Source organism: Lemur catta, chromosome 19 (genome assembly GCF_020740605.2).
Source record: "Lemur catta isolate mLemCat1 chromosome 19, mLemCat1.pri, whole genome shotgun sequence".
Lineage (NCBI taxonomy): Eukaryota > Metazoa > Chordata > Mammalia > Primates > Lemuridae > Lemur > Lemur catta.
Window position 1 is genome coordinate 9,915,353 of NC_059146.1, and position 19,754 is coordinate 9,935,106.

Here is a 19,754-nt window from a genome sequence, read left to right on the forward strand (position 1 = left end):
TATCTTTACAGCTCTGATCACATAACCCCCTGAGCCATATTGTCTGGGTTTGAATCTCAGTTCCTCCGGTTAAAAACTTGAGTGACTTTTGGCAAGTTAATTAACCTCCTTATGTCCCGGTTTACTCATGTATGACATGGAGGTGATAAAAATAATTAGGAAATATTGAAAGAGGTGGCTCTGAAAATGAAGTGGGAAAATGTAAAAAAAAAAAAAAAAATTCTGAGAAAGAAACAACAAAATCTATCATTTTTCTTTGGAAAACAAAAAAAGAGTAAAGATATCTCCCTCTAGGATTTTTAGTTTTAGAGACTGGTGGGACCAAAAACAGAAGTTGAAAAGAGTGTACATTTGTCAAGATAGACAAGAATAAAGCAAAATTTTATCTTGTTTGAATTTAGGTGGTGGTAGGTAACTAAAATGTGTTGACACGATCACAAATACAGGCTAGCGAAGTACTGATGAGTCAGGTTTCTAAATGAATATTATAGAAAAGAGATTATATTAGTATGAGTGGATTCTAGTCTAATGGATTAGAATCCACCTTAGAAAACAGATTACTCTAGAATGGATGAACTCTCCCAAATAATTACTGTATACACCTGCAAAATTACAGTAGCCTAACTCAATATATGTTAATTTTTTACTCACTGCCCAATTGATGGGGTTGCCCCAGGAGGGACACAGGCTCATGAAGTCTCAACCAACGTCAGTATATGATCTCATAGCTGTCTTGGGTGTTGGCATCCAGCAGACAGTCCGGAAAAGAGAGAGAGCATATTGTGTAAAACTCCTGAAAGTGGCTCACATACTTCTACTTATTTTCCATGACATAGGACTCTATCAGTGGTACCACCTAAACTGCAAGGGAGATTAGGAAACACAGTCAAGCTTTTTTACCCACAAAAAGGAAGAATTGAATGTGGTGAACGGCTAGCAGTCTCACACCTGATGAGTTTAAAAAGTAGGAGACATGCAAATAGTGAATAAGAATAGCGATGGAAGGAAGGAGGCGTCAGAGAAGAAGAATGAGAATCAAAGTGATATGCTAGATTAAAGATAGGAGAAAATATTAAGAAGGAGACAGGGGTTAGTGTTGCAAAAGTCTTCAGAGAAGTCAGAGAAACTAAGTACTTGAGAAAGATCGAGGTTTGGATAGAAGAAAACCATAACTGATTGTCAAGAGAAATATATACAAAAAAGATATGAGCAAAATCAAAAGATTAAGAGAAAAGGTAACATTTATTTATGAAAATAAGGGAATATATTGAGCTATTATAATCAGTCATGACATACTGAAGTATAGTGGATCAGATTTATCTGACATCTTTATTTTATACATTAGGTGGAAATTTGGACTATCATAATTTTTAAATGTTCTTATTGTCTTATTTATTTTACCAATTTTCTGAGAAATAATGTTTAAATTTTAAAATTAACATCAAAATTTTCTACAAAGCAGAAAAGAATTTTTTGCACTTTATACATAAATTATTTTGGTTGTATTTTTTATTTGGCAATACCTATTACAGTTTTCCCAATTATTATTTATAAATTTCTTGTTTTAACAGAAGCATATCAGTGGAATAACTAGGAATGGCATTTGATATCCATGTAAAATTTTACACCCCAAGACCCCAAAACAACTCTAGAGTTTTTAGCATACTTAGCATATATAAAATAAATTAGATTTTAAAATAAAGCTCAATTTGTAATTCATTACAACAGAGTTCTGGAAACTATGGCTTGTGAGCCAGATTCATCTAGCTGCCATTTATTTTTACAGCCAATAAGCCAAGAATGGTTATTACATTTTCAAATGTTTACATTTAAATTCTAAATTAAGTACATACACAATATCCTTGCTTTTGCCTCTTGACTCACGAAACCTAAAATATTGACTTATCTTACCATGTATGAAAAAATTTTCCAGGCCCTGAATTAGAAGCTTACTTTTATGATTTACAATAACAAGTATAAGCATATTGTTCTTTCATACATTCTGTGTTTTGAATTTTAAAATTTTGGTGGCATTTTTACTTGGTGTCAAGAACATGACCTAACATCAGAAAATACCGAAAATAGCAATTATTGGTTGCTTTGTTTTTTTCATATAAAAAAATCAAGTTTTTATCTTTGAAATTTCAGAAATAGTCTGAGGGTTTTTTTTTTTTTAAGCCATCTGATCAAATTTAACTAATATGCCATCACTAATGTAGTTGCTCATATGTTTTGATTAGAGAAATAGAAAATATTTCATTTTTGAGATTTTTTTGTTTTATTGAGTTATTTGTTGATTGATTCAACTTATAAACAAAAAAATCAAACTTTTTGAGTTGTCAGTGCTTTTCTGAGTGTGGATTACATAATTATGTCACAAATATTTCCACCAGTGACATTGGTCACTCCTGCTTTTGTTTTACATTCAAATATCTGATATACTCTCAAACTTCCATGATAATTTTTTTCTGATCTGAGAGTACAAAAGGAATCTTTCGTTAGTAAGGTATATTCTCTTTCCTGTCTTCTATGCTCTAGAACAACATCACACTGAAAAAAGATATCACCTGATAGCAAAATTTAACATGGAGTACTATGTGAAATAGATTACAATATGTAAATGTTTGAACAGTCAAATAACTGTTTTATTGTAATCTAAAGAAAAGTGTCCATGTTTTTTTCTTTCTTCTTTTTAAGATGTATGCTTACCATTTCAAATCAGATCATAGCTAAATAAAGTCAGTGTAATGATTCAGTAAGTAATGTAGCTAATGTGGGACTTGGTATTACCAAATATCTTGTTTGCTGGTTGTTCATGTAAATTAGTTCAAAATATTTAATCTTTGTTGGAAAATGCAAATAGTCCATGATAAATTCATATGATTTATATAGCATTGCCCCTTTTGTAACAGAATGGAGAGGGGTTCTCTTTCTCTCTTCCCTCTCTCTCTTTTTGCACCAAAATATTTGTTTAGGTTTAAATCAGTTTATTAAAAAAACACTCTCTCATCTAGAAAGAAAAATGTCTCTTGCTGAGTATATTATGAAAAACAAGGTGGGACATGGTGGGGGAAGGTTATGATCAAAGTTTAGGATCTTGGAGGCGCTTCATAAATTCAGTACAAATTACTAAACTGTTATCAATAAATAGTACTTACCTTTGGTTAGAGATTGTGTTAAACCTTCTCAAGTTTGAATTGAATAATTTGGCCTATTCTTTCCAGATACAAAGAGCAAGATAATCTAACAGATTACTGTATTAATAACAATAATAATATAAAATGTTATTATAAATACAAGGTCATATATTAATGTTAGGAATGTGGCATCTTACAGCTTTCTGATCATAGAGACCCCATGAGATTGGACCTTTTCCCATAAGGCACATCACCGAACCTTTTCAGTCTTTGAGTTTATTTTCATTGTTGAACCATTTCAATGTTCTTATCTGTATAACAAAGGTGGTAATTATTCTGCAAAGTCATTTTAAGCGAGGTATCTAGCATAATTCTTGGTAAATAGTGATTAAAAATTAGAAGTTTCTTCATTTCACCTTCTCAACACACACATCTTAGAAACACACACAAATGATACAGACTTCTTTTTTAAAGTAAACAGAATAAGGATTGGATTGTACGTACTGAAAAAAATAATTATCTCTATTTGCTGATAAATGTAGCGTAGAAGAGACTGGTTACAAAACAAATCAATAGAATTTTAAATACATTAAAATATGTAATTTTGGCATTCCAAAGCAGAGAAACTCCTTAAAGGCTAGCACATCAGAACTCTCTGATTTGCTTACCCTGTTCTTTATAGCTAGAATTCCTTTTTCCTCTCTTGTCCCCTATAGTGACCTTCTTCCCTAAAAAGGCTTCCTTGGTCCCCCCTACCAATATTGAGTAGACACTCTTTCTCCATACTTGAATCACCTGCCTGTGTCCCTATCACCGTTCTTGTCACATAATCATTCATAAATGTGAGTTCTTTGAGCAAATCTGAATATATTCTGTCTTTGATTCTGCTATATCTTTGACAGGATGAAGTTTAGTACAATAAGGTATAGTGTTTCCATTTTAAATACTAATTTTAGTGTATCCTTCACACTCCTTTTTTGCTTTTGACTCTAAACATTTCTTTAAAAAGAGTGTATTTATAACATTGTTTCAAATAAAGTTATATTGGAATATTACATTGTCATAAATTGCGGAAATTATGGTTTCATCTGAAATCAAATATATGAAGAGCTAAGAATCATGTACATATGTTACTGAATCATGTAAATTTGTGAATGTATAACCAATATGACGAAGTGTCCCTTTGTTGTTGTCATTGATATTGGAGGTATGATTTAAGGCGGTTAAGTTTATTTTTCTATGCCTTGTTAAACAAGCAGTAATGAAAATTTTAAACATGGTAAAAATTTTTCCCCAAGTGGATCTATTTTTCTGCTTGAAAACACCAACTAGAAAAAGCATGTCTCTTTTTTCCCTGTGATTTTATACTACAACTAGGATTAAGAATTTAATCAGCAATGCTATAAAGAAAAGCCGTTATATGTCTGTGATTATTCAGTAAAACTATTCTGAGGTAATAAATTTCAAATATATTGAATTTTTTATTCTAAAGTTGAAAATTTAATGTCTTTTAAAAGAAATAAACTTCAAAGCAATAAAGATTTAAAAGAAATGCTTAACCCAACATATTCCTTTTTTGTGTAAATATTCAGTTTCTGTCTCTGATCTCTCTCTCTCCCACCCCCCTGCACCTCCTGCACCCCACTCTCCTCAATTTCCTCCCTAGATTCTGCCTAAGAAGCAATAGCTACAATACCCCTGCACCAATAGGCTACTTTATATCAAATTTATGAAGCTAAAAATAGCATCTTAAAAGGGCTTAAGTATATGTTCTTTGAACTAAGAGATAGTACCATTATGATGTGGTTGGAAGGGGGTGTGTGTGTGTTTTAAAAGGCTCCAGTTATGTAGCATTTCAAGCTTGACAGTATGAATATAATTATTTTATGTGTAAAATATATGCTGAACAGACTTTCTTATATCTGTAGGGCAAGGACATAATTATATTATCTAAAAATGAAACTCACATTTTGTACCTTAGTTTGTAGCTGAAATGAATTCCTTGCTAACAGAAGTTAATATTTAATTGACTAGGTACGAAAAGAGTATGGGAAATGCCTTCGAACACATTGCTGTAGTGGCAAAAGTACAGAGAGTTCCATTGGTTCAGGGAAAACATCTGGTTCCCGAACTCCTGGGCGCTACTCTACAGGTTCACAGGTAAACAATATTTGTTCATTGAAATGAAGTATCTCTTGCTTATATTCTGTTATGACTTGCTGTTCTTTCTAATCAGTGCAGTTTTTTATCCCAGATATTTAACACATCAAGTTTTTCGTTGTTGTTTAGTGTGTCTCACACATGGAAATGATTCTGATAGAAATTAAAAAACCCAAAACTAATAAAATTATGAAATTTAGGGACTAAGTTTGCATAATAGTTAATGACTTCGAATCGTTTCCAGTTGCATGAGTATAGCTGGCGAAGAATAGAATTTGCTATGTCACCCAAAATTCAAAGAAAGTAATATTTTATAGTGTCGGAAGCATGGGCCCTTGGCCCCAAAGGTTTGCTGAAAAACACTGACATGGGGCAGATTGGTTAATAGGAGAAAAGACATACAAATGTATTTAACATGTATACATGGGAGCCTTCAGCATGAAGATACAGAGGAAATTGTCCATTTTTATGCCTAGATTCAATAGAATATGGACAGCCTTGTAGAAATGTGATTGTACAAAAAGGGTGTGTGATCCATGTTAACAGACTGAGTGGGGAAACGCAGCAAGGCCTGTCTGTCTCAACTCTTGGCCTGTCTGGGCTTGTGTTCCTTCCCTCTGTGTGTAGGGTAGGGCCTCTCTGGACTGAGGGTCTTGTGACCTACAGTCAAACAAGGTAGATCAGATAATTTCTTTATGGCCAGTTTTTACACAGAATAATTGTAGGTTTTATGGCTGGTTTTGGGGAAAAAGTGTTCTGGTGTCTATGACACGCCTTGGGGAAATAGAATTCTACTTTGCATGGGTAGTCACAGGGAAGAATAGGATGAAGAGGCAGAAGGAGAAAAGGTTGGAGAAAAACTTTTGCTTCTGAGGCCTTCATTTCGGGGGGCTGTTTTCTGAGACCCGTCCGTCTATTTATATATAGAGAGAGATGATTTGTGAGTTTTAATTCTTTTAACCAGTGTAATAATTCTCTATCAAAAACTGACATGATTTACATATAAAATGGTATGTTTAATAAAAACAATTATAGCTCAAACCATATTATATACTGATAAGTTGAAGAACAAGTCAGGGCAGTGAAGAATACTACAGCATCATTATGAGACCAGAGGTAACTGGTCTGAGAGTTACTCCCATCCATCCAGACTAGATGTAGCTGCGTAGTCCCTCACCAGAGAAATGTTAAACTTTTAGGTAAACTGTGTGCCATTTTCCCCAGGCCACAATGTCACCCCAAAGATTATTACATAGAAATTTTAGCAACTCCAGGATGCTAAAATGAGCCGATCAAATAAAAGGCATAGGATTGTGTGGGTCATGAGTGAGTTTGGATTCAGACTAGCAGACTAATATTTTTTAAGATTGCATGATTCAGTAGAAAAAATAGTCATGGTTTCAGTGTTGTTAATTGAAGTTTTCGGAGGAAGACTTGAATTTAAATTGATAAATAAAGTTATAAATCAAGAATTAATTTTTTCGTAACTCTTTAAGCTCAACCTATAAATCAAATTATTTTTTCATAACTTTTGTTGTTTTATGTAAAATAGAAATGGTTGCTTCATTTGTTCTTTGATGGATGTTCAATTGGCTTATAAGCATAATAGATAAAACTTCCCTAAACAATCCCATTTATGTGATTAGAAAATTAAATTTCCTTTATACTCTTTAAATGTCATTTGCAAATTTAATGTATCTGATTCTCTCAAACATATCAGCTGTCAGACTGGACAGTCAAACACACCTAACTAGCACTCAAACAACTCATAGAAATCAAAGAGTAAATGATGTTTTCATAAAGATTCCTCAAAGTCAATGGAATTTTCTTTTCTCTTATAAATAAAACCAAATGTTTAATATCAATCTAATACTTCCAACTAAAATTTGAAAAATTAGCATATAACTGTCAAATATATCAGACTAAAATACTTTGACAATGACATTTATGAAACTTATTTTTAAATATAAAACGCAGTTATGAATCATCTGAATTTGATTTATTATTTCTATACCATAATGAGGTTGTAGAATGGCAAGTTAGGGGAACAGATATACCAACTCAGATGGGCAGAGATGTCCGAGTTTAGGACCAGTAAACTTGCCAATCAGAGATCTGAACTCTCACGTAAGAGTGGGGGCAAACCAGGACGATACTTTCAGCATGAGCTGCTTCTTATAATCAATGCCTATAATTTTAAACTGGTGATCCCTTGCCCCTCACCCCATCTTTTGTAATAACCTTTTTCACAACTTTTAAATTGAAATTGCTGAGATTCTCCACATCATCCAGCCTGATTAAATCCTGCATGCATTTTATTACTGAGCTCATCAGCTATCTTCCTAGTTTCATTTATTAACTTACAACATAGTTGTGCAATGTTTAGCAGTACTTCTTACCTACAAGATAAGGCAGTGCAGCTTCACAGAATAATGATAAACTTGGTGGGTGGGTATACTGTGGTTTGAATCCTAGCCTTGCCACATACTAGCTATAACATGGAACAAGTTCTTAATCTCATTGATCCTCAGTTTTTTCTCCTGGAAAATGGTGAGAATTCTACTGATTTCTTAGGTTGCTAGGAAGATTGACTTAGTGTATACAAAACACTTAGTCTAAATTATGGATGCTCAATAAATGGTAGCTGTTACCATTTATTAATGTCATTATTGCAGAATATAATTTTATACATGTAATTTAAAACTGTATTATATTTTTTCCTCACTTTAATAGTTTGTGACATCACAATTCTATTCTTGGTTAAAAAAATTTACCTTGTTTTCTTATAGTTAATATAATACTAATTCTGATTATCTATGACAATAGAATCCTACATGAAGTGATAGTTACTTAAATCCAGTCTGTTTAGGTAAAACAAGTAAATATATTTCATGTTAATTGTGACCTCCCATAAGCAAATGCTAAAATATTCACTGATATTAAGGCAAAATTTGGACAGTATAGATGCATTTTTTTACTTCAGAAACCTTCTAAAATAATCCCTATGTAATGCCAGCAATCTTCTAAGCTCTGGGGATAAAATGGTTAAAAGATAACTTTCCTTATGATCTGAAATTATAATTCTAGTAATAGGAGACAGAAAATTTATTAATAAACTAACAATCCAAAAATATCAGATTGTGAAAGTTGGCAGAAAACCAAAAATGCGGTGATATAAAGTAGCCAGGTAGCTACTTGGGCTAAGTGCTAGAGAAAGACTATCTTAAACATAGTGTAGAACCTGGAACATAGAAAGAATTGATATATACATATATATTATATTAATATATACACACACATATAATATACATACACTATTTACTATATGCCAGGTATGTGACACATCAATGAGCAAAAAAGAGAAAAATTTTGTTCTCATAGAGCCTCAAGTCTAATGTAGACATTAGACATTAAATATTAGACATTAAATGGATAGACATTAAATATAAATATAAGAATTGTGCATATTATATGACACCTGGTGTTGTAGAAGACAGTAATGACTGAGGGGGAGATAGGTTAAAGGGGACTGAAATTGTGACTGGCTTGGGTGGGTAGAATACATTTCTGGATAGGGAAGTCAAGTTAGGCATGTTTAATGAGAAAATATTTGAGCAAAAAGTTAAAAAGATGAAGGGATTATGCATACCTGGATCTGGAGGAAGAGCACTTCAGGCAGAGAAAATAACCAGTCCAAGCCCTAAGGTAGAAAGATGCCTGGCATTTAACGAACAGCAAGGGGACAGGTATGGCTAGAATATGTAGGAGAGACTATTAGGAGATGAGATTATGGGGGCAGCTCAGATAAATGTCACCTAAGAATAGCTTCATGAACTCTCAGTTAAGATGCTCCTTCTTCAGTGCATTATTCTTAAACTCCCTAGACAGGACATATCCCCTTATACGTACAACTTTAAAAATATTTTTTGTGTATTATAATAAACATTCAAAGTACACAGAAAATGCTATATGGTACAATGAATTTTTACCACTCCCCAGGTCAAGTATTAGAATATTGGGAGTGCAGCAGAAACCCGTTGAATCCTTTTTCAATCAGTAAGCTCCACATATAACCACTACCATAACTTTTAAGAGTATGTACATTTTTGTCTTGCATGGGTTTGATACTACTCACATGAAATCATCCAGCATGTATTGTTTTGTTTTCCTTCTTTCCCCTGTCATCTCTGTCACTGCAGGAGATTTTTTCTTTTTATTTTCATTGCTGTATAGTATTCTATAATTTATTCATCCCTTCTACCATTCACAGTCATTTGAGTTGTTCATAGTTTTCATCTATAATATTTAATCTTTCTATGAAGATTTGTGAGCATGTTGTGAGCATTTTTTTTTGTTTTGCACAAAAAAATAAGTGCAGATTTTGCTTAATCTGTCACATACTAGTCTAGCAGCTCCATGAAAGCTAAGATGTTTTATGTTTGCATTTCCCCTTTGCATCTCCTAGTTAGTATTTGGAAGCCAGTAGAGGGTAATTAATATCTGTAATCAAGTAATTAATTAACTAATAGAACACATGTGAGAGATTTGTTCCCTGCATTGTTCTTCTGTTTATTAATTGTGTGTGTGTTTGCCAAACTAGGGAAAATGTGATATGTAACAATATTTCTGAAGAATAAACATGTTCCAAGATTCAAAAAGCCAATTGTCTAATATTCTAAGATTAGCTTCTCCTATTCTTCAAGGCGTCCAAATATATTTGCAGCATAACCCATTTGTAGGCCTAGTTTCACAATTAGTAGTAGCAATATTTCTTATAATGATTTTATCCTTAGAAAAGCTTCTGAAAATACTGTTTCTTCCTCACAAGATTGTTAATACTTTTTTGATCCTTAACTCAATAAAATGGCAAAACAGAATAAGATAGAAAAAAAATTCTCCCAAGTGGAAAAATACTACAATGTTTTCTTGAATTATCTGACTCTTAGAAATATGGATTTAATATCAATAATAATGTAAGAACTTTCAATTATCTATAAAACTTCCTACTGAAGCAATGAATAGGGGTGAATCCTCTACCTTTATCTCCTTCAAAAGAAGGAAACGTCACGATAGTAGGTAATCTCTAAAATTGTATTGATCTCTTCATAAAAGTGATAGAAAATGTAAGTTCAGTAGCATTTTAATAATATTCTATGTTCTTTCTTAACAAATTCTTGCAAGGTTCTGATTTCTTAAACTAAATCTTTTGTTAATAAAACTGACAACTTAATGCATATGGAAACATTCCTATTCCAACAAAAGTTACACTGAAAATAATTTGTTTTACCTTGGAAACTAAAACTTTCTAACTGTCTAGAGTACACTTCTATATATTAATATCTCCAACATATTTAAATTGGTATAGTAGTTTACATTTATTCCTTTTTGATAGTTAAATTGTCTTTGGTATAGGCATTTAGGAATACACTTAATGAGAACTGTGTATTACCATTAATGTTATTTCTAATGTTCTCATGCTTCTACTGCAAGCATGTAGAAGTTGCTTATTTGCCACATCCTAGAAACAAAGGTCTCATATAACTATGACAGAAAGAAAAAGAATGATTTGTGTGAAAATTCCCTGCCTCGTGAGTTCATTTCCTTTCTTCCTTCTCACCCACCCAGAGCCGAATCCGTAGAATGTGGAATGACACGGTCCGAAAGCAGTCAGAGTCTTCCTTTATTACTGGAGATATAAACAGTTCAGCGTCACTCAACAGAGGTAATTAGAAATGATTTTTCATATTTATTACTTTTCTGAGTACTTTGAGAATTTCCTAAATGCATTGCTTTATTTTCGACTTCTGAGTCTGATAGGAATATTGCAAGGATATAAAACCTGTTTGAGTATAGCAATGTGTTCCATAATTCATAAGCCACTTTTTTTAAAATCCTGAATTTTCGGGAACTCCTTTCTGAAAGGAAGTTAGAAAACGAGAAACTTCTTTTCCTAGTCATCTGCTACTGCTACAAACTGGTGAGCTGTCAGGGCTCATTGGAAGCAGTGAAAATGGGCAATTATGTGGCTATATAGTCTGCTAAGCATCATAGAGTTCCACATTGTCTCAGGTATAAAGCAATTTCATAGTCTTTGTGAAAGTAAAAATATACTGTCTAATACATACTTAAGGCAACCTGTGTACTTGGGGGAAAAATCATATCTAATCTTAATATCTAAAAGACTTACCTAGATAATATTCGATATTTAAAGATCTAGGAGGAAAAAAATAATTTTATGTATAGCATATTTTTTTGTGTATGTGTATGTATTTGTGGTTAAAATGCTCCCTGGACATCATTTAGATTTTTTAAATGAAGTTCCCTTAATCTACTGTTGTGTTTGTGGTTGAGTTTTTTTTTTCTTATTCTTTGTGCGTGTGCTCGCACTCTCTGTCCCTGTGGGTGTGGGTGTGGGGGGGAGGGTGTGTGGGTATGATTAGAATTAATTTGACTGAAGTAAAAATGGCTAGATTTATGGAGAGCAAGAGGATACTACAGTCAGCAATGGGAAATATTTGCTATATATTGTTACGTGGGGAGGTGGCGTTTGTATGAACTTATTTTTAGGAACAACATTATTTTTCAGCCCCAAACTGGAAGTATTAGTTTGTTTTCGACCTGTTTCTGTCAGCTTTTTGTTACATTTAATGCTAATTAGGAACAGATGATGTAATAATTATGGCTTATGATTAACAAAGACTCAGATGCTTGTGCTATTAATTATTTTTACTCAAGGAAGTTGCATCTAATTTATATAAAGGAAGTTAGGACAAAATTGAATGTGATACAGGGATCTATGTTTTAATATAATCTTAATTGAATTTCATATGTTATTTGGGCAATGATATATAACAATGCAGTGAGAATTTTAAATTATCTATATCACATTTGCTTGATTAGTAAGGACATTGAGTAGGAATAGCCCTCCAAATATGAAGAAAATACATTGAAATAAAACAACTACCTTCTTGTATTTTGTTTCATTATTAGTTTTTCTTTATTTGCTAGAATACATTTCTTTAGACAAACTCAAGCATTCTTCTCTTTTTCAATTTAATTTTAATCCGTAGTTTGTGTATATTTATTTAAATATGAGTACTATAATGTTTTGACATTCATTTTGAAATCATAAAGAAGAAATTACTTAGAAATGCTTCCAAGCCCTAGGAATTAATTTGCTTCTATAGTGACTAATTTTTCTTTATTCTTTAAATAATCTCATACATAGAGAATTTACAGTATGTTCCTAGAAAGGAACATATCCTTATCAATGGGATTTATTTTTAGATGTATCTTATATCCAGTGGTCACAGCAGACATAGAATAATTGTTTAAACAAAGGATGAGGTAATTTAATTTTAATGGTGCACTGTTTATTTGCCTATTGTAAGGATGGATAAAATATATAAAATTATTATTTTTGTCTAGTATTGCTATCTAAATTTGTATAAAAATAGCAAGCTACGTAACTTTAGTAAAAACTGCTTTAAATGGATAATTTTTATGACTTTACAGTCAGTCACATTATATAATGCTGCTATTTAGTTTCCTCTTAATTTCTTCTCAAGAATTTCATCAACTTGGAATATAGTGATACGTGGATGGCTGGGTCAATTTGAATATATTTTAAAGCAAACAATATTTTATAATATGTTGACTGGTCATATATTTAAGTCTGTTTATTAAAAGCTCTAGTTTTAAAAGATATCTGTAAATCTATTACAGGAAGGCTATAAAATTTTTTTGTGACATGGAATAAATTACTTTGATGCTGACTTTGAGTAGTGGGTAGAGGGAGAAATTGAATTAATAATTTAAAGTGTGCCCAGGTAATGATCTTTGTCATCGAAACACATACTCTTCCTTTCACTTAGTGACTTTAATGGTGCTAGAAATCATAGTGATCTTCTTTATTTCCTATATTAATTAACTACACCCCCATCACAAAATCCTAGTTTTATTCTCATCTCATTATTTTTTATCTTAGATGAGTGGAGTACTTAAAATTTTATTTCTTCATATTATATCTCTGAAGATAGTCTTTAACCTCCTTCTTTAATCTTGTCTTATTTCCCAGGGTCCTATCTTCCCTGCATTCAGGCGTGTGTATCATATTTAGGTAGGTGACATCCAAGATTCATCTTTTCAGATAAACACCTTGGTCACCTCAGCAGCATAATTTTTCACTTCTGTTTTTTCAAAAGATTATATTCTCTATTATTAAAATAAAAATTATAGATACTGCATCTTTACATCTTCATATATTCTATCTTCCCATTCATTCTTGATTTCTTACAGCTAGCATTTTTTTTTATTTCAAACTCCATTTTCCTTTCTTTCTAAGTTAGATTCATTGAACCTCCTATTTTTATCTTTGAAATGCTCTGGCCCTTTAAAACTGCAAGTTGTTATCTAAAAATCAGTTCTATTTTTACTTTAGGTTTGCTTTCCTATTCATTTCACTGCCCAATTCATCAAAAGGGTGTTATTTTAAAATTTTGTATGTCTTATCATCTATTCTTAAAAATGAATCAATCATTATCATCTTTTGGATCCATTAAGAATGAAGAATCCACCATGCAATGCAGAACTACTTCTCAATGGTTTTTATTTTTTTAAACCATCTCTAATATTCTGTTCTTGAACCAACTTTTTGCATCATATATATCAGATTACCTTGCTACAGTTCCCAGTGTGATAAACTCGATTACTATTGGGATTTTACTCCTTGGAATCATGTGAAACCTTGGAAGATTTATTGATTATTTTTAATGAGTATAGTAACTCTTATTTATTCTCTTTGGAAGTTTATTGTTTGGTCACTTCATCTCTTTAAAACCTTCCATTAAATCTGTACTTTGAATATCTATTTTTATGAAGATGTTTCCCAAAATGTTTTCAATACATTTTCAAATATTTTTCTCAATGTTACATACTCAGGCAAATCCAGAATTCCTTGAGGCCAATACTCCAGCACTACTACCAAGTTAACTTTACCAATGCCACTACATACGCTTGTAGAAGGAGCTTTAGAAGGAGCTGTAAGGTGATGGTTGATTACAGAGAGTTTCAACAAAGGTTCACTCTGAGCCAAACCCAAGTTTTCACAAACTCATGGGACCACAAGAAGGGTTATTCATTGGTTCAATTAAATATTTACCATTTTGCTCATATCGTGAAGGTTTAGTTAGTGCTTAATTGCCGAGGTCCTCCCAGGGCGATTGGAAATCAAAATCCCTAGTAGCTCCGACTCCCTGGTAGTGGTGGAAACGATTTATAGCTAAAGTTGTCTTTCCAGCCCATGTCTCCTACCCTTGATCTCTGCTGGCCAAACCTCATGGCGAACAATTTAGATTAACGATGCCTCTAGAACTTGTATTTCATAAAAAATGAAATGTTAGCTTAGAAATTTCCTCTGGCAGTTTAATTAATTGTTAAACATTTCTACTCTTTTTGTATCTCTAAATAAAAATTAGAATATTTTCTGAAATTAGGTTTTATTAGGCTTTATCTCATCATAAATAGTATAATTACATTTCCCATTTTCTTTTTATTTAATTAGATTGAGGTCAGAAATTTCCATTTACAAATCAAGTTTTGCTAGGTAGCTCTTACCAACATGGAATCTTTGTTCAAATTACCAAAAGGTGCTCCAATCTCCAGCTATGGATTTATTGAAAAAATATGCCCTCTGAGTGGTAGAATTTAAAAAAGACATTATTTTTTCTTCTGGAACAATGGCTTGGCTAGCATCCTGGGTTTTTATTTCCCCCTAAACTCCTATCCTCCATCTTGTCAACCTCCCACACAAGTTAGTGTGATTTAGGTTTTTATGCATGGAGATCTATGTGATTTAGGTTTTTATGCATGGCGATCTAACCAGTAAGGCTTTAGTGCTTTAAGCCAAATTTAGTTATTATATGTAGGAAGATTGAGCTGTAGATGTGTAGCCCTTATTTATTAATGCTATGGATTCTCCTTTCAGGGTTCAGATCTGAATTAATCTGCACAAGCATTCTCAGTAAATTTATGTCATCAGTAAAATTATGATTGCCTATGACAATGCATTTATTTTCATAGATTTTTAAGGGTAAATTCTGGCTCTCAGCTAGTGGCACAACGACCTACTGAAAGGTGACCCCACCTGTTTGGAGCATTTTTGATACAAAGGGGAAAGATGCTGCCATCAAATAGACATTTGTACGTAGCTGATTCACTCATTGTAGTTTTAAGAAGGGACACTGATTAAAAGTCACTTTTAATCCAGTAGCTTTTGGCAAACTTCTTAACTTCTCAGGGTCTGTGCAATAGGGAAATAAATAGCACCCACTTCAGAAGGTCCTTGAGAGGAGTAAATAAGTTAATATATGTGAATTGCTTGCAACAGTGCCTAGAACATAAGAAGAAATATTATAATAATTATTATTATTTTATTCAGAAGTTCACTTACATTTTCTAATAAATGAAGACTTGTCCTTGCCAGTGCTTTCAAGTAATCAGATATTAAAATTCATCCTTCACTACTAAAGGTTTTTTCTTTTTTCCTTTTTATTTTCCAGCGATAGGTGGGAGGAATGAGGTGGTTACCTGAATGTCAAGTAAAAGAAATAATAATTTAGCTAAGATAGTGCTACCCTCGAGGCTAACAAAAAGAATAAATGAATAAAGCTAAATTGTTGCTTCTAAATTAGAAATTAAATGCAAATTACATCTGCATGGTTATATTTTCTGCTTTTGATTTGTGACCATGTCTTAGCATCAAAGAAAGAAAGGTGGTACATTTTTTGTCCCTACCCTAGATAATGATATAAGCAAACACTGCCTTCTCTTTTCTTCTGAGCCCTATCCTACCCTTCCGAAGCTTAGAGAACACTGGTTCAATTCAGACAGCCCTGCTAAGTAACTAGTTATGTAGTGGAGCAGCGCTGTGACTCAGACTTGTTTTTAACTCCTGTCTTCCCAGAGCCTGTATTGTCTTTCCTGGGAGGTTGGTCACGGAGGCAGAAGAAACTTTACAATAAATCACCTGCCATCTCATTAATATTCAGGCTTCTACACATATTTTGGTTTTATATTTTTAAAGAAAAATGCAAATGAAAAAGTGTAAGTGGTGTTTTACTGTGATTAATGATTTATATAAATTAAAACTACTAGGGTGAAACACACACTCATTCACTGCACTTTATTAATGTCAATAAATATAATTTGGCTTATATGCATAAAATATGCCATATTGCCCAAAAGCCTTGCTTTTCTGAAGGATTATAAAATCATTTGTTGTAAATATTAACCAGCTTCTAATACAATCTGACATCTATTTAGGAAATTTGCAAAAACGGTTAATAATGTCCCTATAGTACTTACATAGCTAACAAATCAGAGTCGCTTGTATAACAAACTATTTTTGTTTTAACAGGCATTATGATGATACGAATGCAAATATAAGTATCCTATGACATGCGTTAAGTTTCTTTTGAGATTCACCATTATGTCTAGTATGTCTATAATTTTGTTCTTTTTTTTCTTGGTGTGTAAATGAGGCAACAGTGTTCTCTGTGTTAATTTCTTTCCTTTGTATATGTTATCAATAGACATAATGGGAAAAGCAACAATAAAACAAGGAAATCTGTGTCAGGAAAACCAGTTTAATAACACAAAGGCAAAATAGGTACAGATTTAAAAAGTGAGATGCTGAGTCAAATAGATAAACAATGCTATTAATATAGTAATTTTTAGCGCAAGAAGGCCAAATAATTTTCAGAATGAACTCTCCATTCATGTGGCAAAATGACATCTATTGGATATTGATTTCCAGTCAGTCAGGGGCAAAGGTTCTTGCTCTAAATGCTTGGCAGGATCTGAAAAAAGAAAAACTTCTCCATGCTTACTCAGCAAGTCCCTCTGACGCATTGCTTTCAACTTTGTCTCTGATATGACTCCTTCAAACAATCCAGCCTCTCACAGCCAACCACACCATAGTAAACGTGGCTTGAATGTACTATTATTATTATTATTTACTTAAGTTTTTTTATGCATCCCTTTGCAAAGACAGTTTTTTTATCTATGTAAAGTCCTCGTTGGTTTATTATCTTATTGCCTTATATATAGTTGATTTACATATTGTAAATCAAACAAGCTGCAGTGAGACACCCTGGTAACTTCTAAATGTAAGTGCTGTAGAACATTTCCACTTAGCTTTTACTGTTGTTTTATACAAGTTACTGAGGATGAAATATCTCCAAACAAAAAATGTCTTTTTTATGGTTAAATACAAAGATTCCAAGACAGGAATTGCTGATATTCTTTTTTCTAATATAACACAATATGCCTCTTTATAGTTCTTGATAAATTTGATGTTTCTTCTTTAGCATGTGCGTGGCTATCATTTGCATATTGTACTCTGTTCATTATTCATTATCTGTTTTGTTTATATCCATGAAGAAACTGGGTTTCTTGGTAGTTAAAATAACTTGTCCAAGATCACACAGCTAGTAAAGGACAAAATGTAGATTTCAAACAAGATCTTCCTGACCACAAAGCCCTACTCATAACAAAAATAGTCATATTTTTCACATAATAAGTTTTCATGAAGCTTGTTGAAGATTAGATTATAGATATGTTTTTGAAGAATGTATTTCAAAGTTTCCTTTATTTTTATTATGTAATATGGAAATTAAATATTCTTAACAGTACATATTCACATCCTTATTTCTTAAATTTCTAAATATACTGTTAATTTGCTTCCATTTTATGAATCTATTTGATATGGAATATATTGAATTACTATTAATATTACTCAATTGTAGGGCTTAGGTTGTAATTTCATTGTCATTCTTCTTTTCTTCCCTGGAAGCTTTCAAAGTATTTTATTGGTAGAATCCTTTTTTCTTTAATTTTAAATTTTTATATTTTAGTAAAAGGTTGAACATTTAGGTCTGGGCAAAGATTATGCTAAAAAATAGGTAAGGCTCGGTGCAGTGGCTCATGCCTGTAATCCTAGCACGTTGGGAGACCGAGGCAGGAGGATTGCTTAAGGCTGGGAGTTCAAGACCAGCCTGAGCAAGAGTGCGACACTGTCTCTACAAAAAATAGAAAACTTATCTGTGCGTGGTGGCATGTGCCTGTAGTCCCAGCTATTCAGGAGGCTGAGGCAGAAGGATCACTTGAATCCAGGAATTTGAGGTTGCAGTGAGCTATGATGACACCATTGCACTGTAGCCTGGGCAACAGAACGAGACCCTGTTTCAAAAAAGAGGAAAAAAAAAAACAAAACAGGTGAAAGACTTCTGCCTATAATCATTTAGTAATAGAAAGGATATAACTTTTCCCAGATGTTTGTACTCCTACATTTGATATTCCTTGAAACTGCGTTATTTTCTGCCAGGGCAATACAGTAATGCCTGGAATAATTAGAAAATATATTTCAGTTGAAATGTCAGTAAAAATATTACAAATTAAGCTTCTTATCACTTTTATGGGCTGAGTCTGGTTTTAACAAAAACCATGAAATGCTTTATAATTAAAAATCTAAAACCAAGCAAACCCTGAATTATTTCTCTCATCTGGAAAACTGTTCCTACTATAGTATAAACATAAAAGTTGTGATGGTATAAATGCCATATATGAAATTCAGTTAACAAAGTCATCATTTGTTCAAATTATTTTTCTAAGAAATAACCTATATTAATTTATATCTGTTACGCTGAAGTAAATAGGAGTTAATTCAATTACATGAAAAATTAAAAGGTGAAAGACAAATGTTTAGCAATAAAAGTCCTTATTGGAAAAAAATGATACTTAAATTGTCATTCCCAGTAATTGTGTAGATTCCAATTAAACCAGCTCCTGTTCAATTGCATACACAGGCTTGCACTTTGTATAGCTCAGCCTTGTACACTGCATGCCATTTAAAAGTGTTTATGTGCTAGGTTCCCCTATGATTTTCATAATAAGATTTCTTCATAATTCATCATTATAAGGAATGTGGATGTTTCAGAATATAAGACAAGTTAGCTAACACTTTCATAAAAGGTAATTTACAACCCCAAAAAATCACTGGAGAATTAAGAAAAAGTTGAGAAGATTTATAGATTGAAAGAAGATAGTCAATCTTGATTTAAAAAAATAGAAAGAATATGTTTCCTGAATTAGCCTCAGGAGATAGAACAGAGTTGATTATGATCATTTGATAAAATAAGCCTTCTTTGAACAGCATTATAAAAAATCTCGTTATTCATGGAATCCTTGTTTTAATTCATATTTATTTTTTTCAGGCACACTTTTTTTTCAAATATAAGTTCCCATTTAAAAGCTCAAGTTTTAGTCAAGACAAACCTTCTGCATATAAGATTATATAATTTGCAAAATATAAAAATTATGCCAATATTGGGTAGTGAGTTATGCTAAAAATCATAGTTTCTTCACTTTGGTAAATTATTTTATATTAAATAAGTATAC

General features: G+C 32.3%; 1 protein-coding gene and 1 long non-coding RNA gene across 4 annotated transcripts in view; one reads left to right on the forward strand and one right to left on the reverse strand.

The window, feature by feature from the left end:
• The window catches only part of LOC123624150, a 38,367-nt gene extending 22,570 nt beyond the window's left edge, over nt 1-15,797 (reverse strand). The window contains exons 1-2 of the long non-coding RNA XR_006730078.1: nt 15,748-15,797; nt 8,947-8,997 (exon numbers count right to left, since the gene is read on the reverse strand). This is a non-coding gene — a long non-coding RNA (uncharacterized LOC123624150). The remainder of the gene's footprint in view (nt 1-8,946; nt 8,998-15,747) is intronic.
• ADGRL3 (adhesion G protein-coupled receptor L3) overlaps nt 1-19,754 on the forward strand; it is a 352,909-nt gene that overhangs the window by 314,711 nt on the left and 18,444 nt on the right. For all 3 annotated transcript variants that reach the window (XM_045531770.1, XM_045531771.1, XM_045531773.1), the window contains 2 exons: nt 5,172-5,297; nt 10,923-11,019. In XM_045531770.1, coding sequence (XP_045387726.1) covers nt 5,172-5,297; nt 10,923-11,019 — 223 coding nt within the window. The remainder of the gene's footprint in view (nt 1-5,171; nt 5,298-10,922; nt 11,020-19,754) is intronic.